This window comes from Sinocyclocheilus rhinocerous, unplaced genomic scaffold (genome assembly GCF_001515625.1).
Source record: "Sinocyclocheilus rhinocerous isolate Xijiao unplaced genomic scaffold, SAMN03320098_v1.1 scaffold2792, whole genome shotgun sequence".
Lineage (NCBI taxonomy): Eukaryota > Metazoa > Chordata > Actinopteri > Cypriniformes > Cyprinidae > Sinocyclocheilus > Sinocyclocheilus rhinocerous.
This window is the reverse complement of record NW_015648609.1, coordinates 325,142-328,732: the sequence shown is the minus strand read 5'-3', so window position 1 is coordinate 328,732 and position 3,591 is coordinate 325,142. Positions and strand designations below refer to the sequence as shown.

The 3,591-nt window shown below is 30.9% G+C and overlaps 1 protein-coding gene across 1 annotated transcript in view; it reads left to right on the top strand.

Moving 5' to 3' along the window:
• The window catches only part of LOC107709932 (serine/threonine-protein kinase BRSK2-like), a 223,172-nt gene that overhangs the window by 199,493 nt on the left and 20,088 nt on the right, over positions 1-3,591 (top strand). Inside the window, exon 12 of the mRNA XM_016514603.1 lies at positions 2,782-2,882. Within this exon, the coding sequence (XP_016370089.1) occupies positions 2,782-2,882 (101 nt within the window). The remainder of the gene's footprint in view (positions 1-2,781; positions 2,883-3,591) is intronic.

The window sequence follows — 3,591 nt, the reverse complement described above, 5'->3', positions numbered from 1 at the left end:
AAAATTAACTTAAATGATTTTAGCAAATGGCTGCAATATAACAAAGAGTGAAAAATTTAAGGGGGTCTGAATACTTTCCGTACCCACTGTATAAGTAAGTAAGTAAGTAAGTAAATAAATAAATATATATACACAATTTAGATGTCATGAAATAAAATTTCTCATATCGTGGTCATTTTTATGGTTTCTTATGGTTTATGTAAAAAGGTGAGCTGATGAAAACTAGTTTATTGACTTTATACACTTTAGACAGATAAAACATCTGTGTTCACAACATTATTGGGTGCTTTAATAATATAATGACGTATACATTTCATCATTGTGTGATTATGTAAACAAACTTGTGAACGGAATCAGTTCATTGAAACGAACGGTCCAAAAGAACCAGTTTGCAGAGAAGAATCAGATTTCCCTGTTTGCCTGAGGCTCTGGATTACAGGTAATAATGTTGTAAATAATGTTCAGTTTCTCGCACAGACTGATTGTTTCGCTTCATAAGACCTCAATATATCACCAGGAGCCATGGGTATTCATTTTGTGTTCCTTGATATGCTTTTTTTTTGACTCTGTGATGGCAGCCATTGACTTGCATTATATGAATCACCAAGGACAACAGTTTCAGCTAAAAATCTAAAAAAATAAATTAAAAAAGTCAGCTAAATCTTGGATGGCCTGAGGATGTTAATTAACAGCAATTTTTTATTATTTTTTTAATTTTCATTTTTCGGTGAACTGTTACTTTAATCTTTCTTTCTTTAGGTCTTTTTTCTCTCTCTGTCTTTTGCTATCACTTTATTTATGTCCCTTAGCATGTGTTGTTCTTAGTGAAGCTTACCCTGTTTTTAGGTACTCGGATCAGACCGCTGTCCGGCTCAGTGCTATAAGGCCGAAGGGCTGCTTCTATCCCAAACATACCTGACAACTGACCTGGATTAGAGATCCAGAGAGACGCAGGGACAGAGAGATCAAGATTTACAGTGGCAAAAGTGATAGGAATGGGGAGAGAAAGACCTGACAAAAGCCGGTGGAGAAGTCTGAGACCACTTTGAAAATATTTAGCTGATTTAAACCTGAAAAATGACCATCAGATATATCACTGTACAGTAGCGCGTTGTTTGTAAGGGGAAAGACATATGTCAGAAAACATTGAGGAGTGCTGGGATGAGAAGGATGCGTGAGAGTGAAAGAACAGCTGCTGAGAGTCGTGTTGGGTGGCTCTCTGTGCTGATGAAGACAGCCTGTGAGCTGAAAATGGACATGCTTCTTTCTTGGAGATGATTGAAATGTTCGATCTGTATCTGCGTGGACATCTGCTGTCAAAAGAAAAAAAGTTACAGCTCAGAACGATGCAACCATGCCTGAAGATAGAACTTCCCTTTTTTATTTAAAAATAAATCTATGAATATTAAAGTATTTGGACTTTATATTATTATTATTATTAATAATATTAATATTAATTTAACAAAAAGCTTAGACTGAGATTTTAAGACCCATAAGACACAAAACTGGATTAAATAACATTAACTATCTGTATTTTATCTTAATGACTCACACTGTTTCCCCACAAATGCAATATTTATCAGTAAAGACTGATAAAATTGTCATGGGGCAAAATTATATTATTTTATTTAATCTTCATACATTAAAAAGTTGGGGGTCAATAAGATTTTTCAACATTTTTTATCATTTTTTTATTATTTGTAAAAATTTATTTGAGCAAAAATACAGTAAAAAGAGTAATATTGCGAAATAATATTACAATTTAAAATAACTGTTTTCTATTTAAATATATTTTAACGTAATTTATCCCTGCGATGCAAAGCTGAATTTTCAGCATCATTACTCCAGTCTTCAGTGTCACATGATCCTTCAGAAATCATTCTAATATGCTGATTAGCTGCTCAAGATAGACTGAGATTTTAAGACCCATAAGACACAAAACTGGATTAAATAACATTAACTATCTGTATTTTATCTTAATGACTCACACTGTTTCCCCACAAATGCAATATTTATCAGTAAAGACTGATAAAATTGTCATGGGGCAAAATTATATTATTTTATTTAATCTTCATACATTAAAAAGTTGGGGGTCAATAAGATTTTTCAACATTTTTTATCATTTTTTTATTATTTGTAAAAATTTATTTGAGCAAAAATACAGTAAAAAGAGTGATATTGCGAAATAATATTACAATTTAAAATAACTGTTTTCTATTTAAATATATTTTAACGTAATTTATCCCTGTGATGTAAAGCTGGATTTTCAGCATCATTACTCCAGTCTTCAGTGTCACATGATCCTTCAGAAATCATTCTAATATGCTGATTAGCTGCTCAAGAAACATTTATTATTATTATTATTATTATAGTTAGAAACCATGAAACAGTTTTTTTTTCTTTGATAATTAGAAGGTTCAAAAGAACAGCATTTATTTTGAATGGAAATATTTTGTAATTTAATGCATCCTTGTTTAATAAAAGTATTAATTTCTGTAAAAAAACAAAAATGTGCTGACCCCAAACGGTAGTGTTTATATATATATATATTAAAAACAACAACAAAAAACTTAATAATGCTAAATACTCTTTTTATAGCCATTAATAAAAATATTTATGGCCTGATGTGGCCAAAATAATAAAATAAAAAAAACTGACAAATAAAGCTTGATTTTATTTAATATCTGGCAATAAGAGATCAGTTTTGCTTTTTGTTTCTACAATTGAGTGTGTATATCAGCACTCACATGTTTTCACCTTCTGTCCTCTCTCAGCTGTAAGCGGCGTCTGACCATGTGTTTTATGGTCTGTGTCCTCACAGGTCACGGTCCATCAGCGGCGCGTCCTCTGGTCTCTCCACCAGCCCTCTCAGCAGCCCACGGGTGAGTAAACTTCGCCCCCAGCACGCCCGCTTCTCTCTGTCCACCAATCAGCACGCATCTGCTCAAGCACCTTCATGCCAATCATATCACATGCCATTTTTGTGTTTGTAGGACATAGTACGTACTACACAACTGTGATTAATAAGATACATGATATTAGTATGCAAAGAGCTCATAATGCAAAGTGCGTAGGACGTTTGTAGCAGTGTTATTTTAGTATCACTGATATACTATTATAGTTATATAGTTTTTGTTAATATTTTGAATTTGATTTTATTTTTATGTTTTCATTTTAATTTGAAAGTTTTTGTGATTTTTTTTTTTGTTAGTTATTGTCTATGTAGTTTTTTATTATTAAGTTTTAGTTTATTTAGTTTTACTAATTTTAGTACTTCAACTTTAAACAAAAATGAAAAATGTTGTTTTGGCAACTAGCTGAAACAAAGTTGTTTTATTATTATTGAGATACTATTATATATGTTTTTAAAATGTTATGTTTTTAAAAAAGTTTTTATTTTTATACTTTTTGTTTTCATTTTAAATTTGAAGTTCTTATAATTTTGTGTTTTTGTCATTTTTATTATTAAAATATGTCTATAGTTTTAATTATTTATTACTTCAGTTTTAGTTTGTTATTTTAGTAAATCAAGTTTAACCCTCTACCGCATGGTGTAGCCATATGGCAACATACTCTTTGTGTTCATTTCCT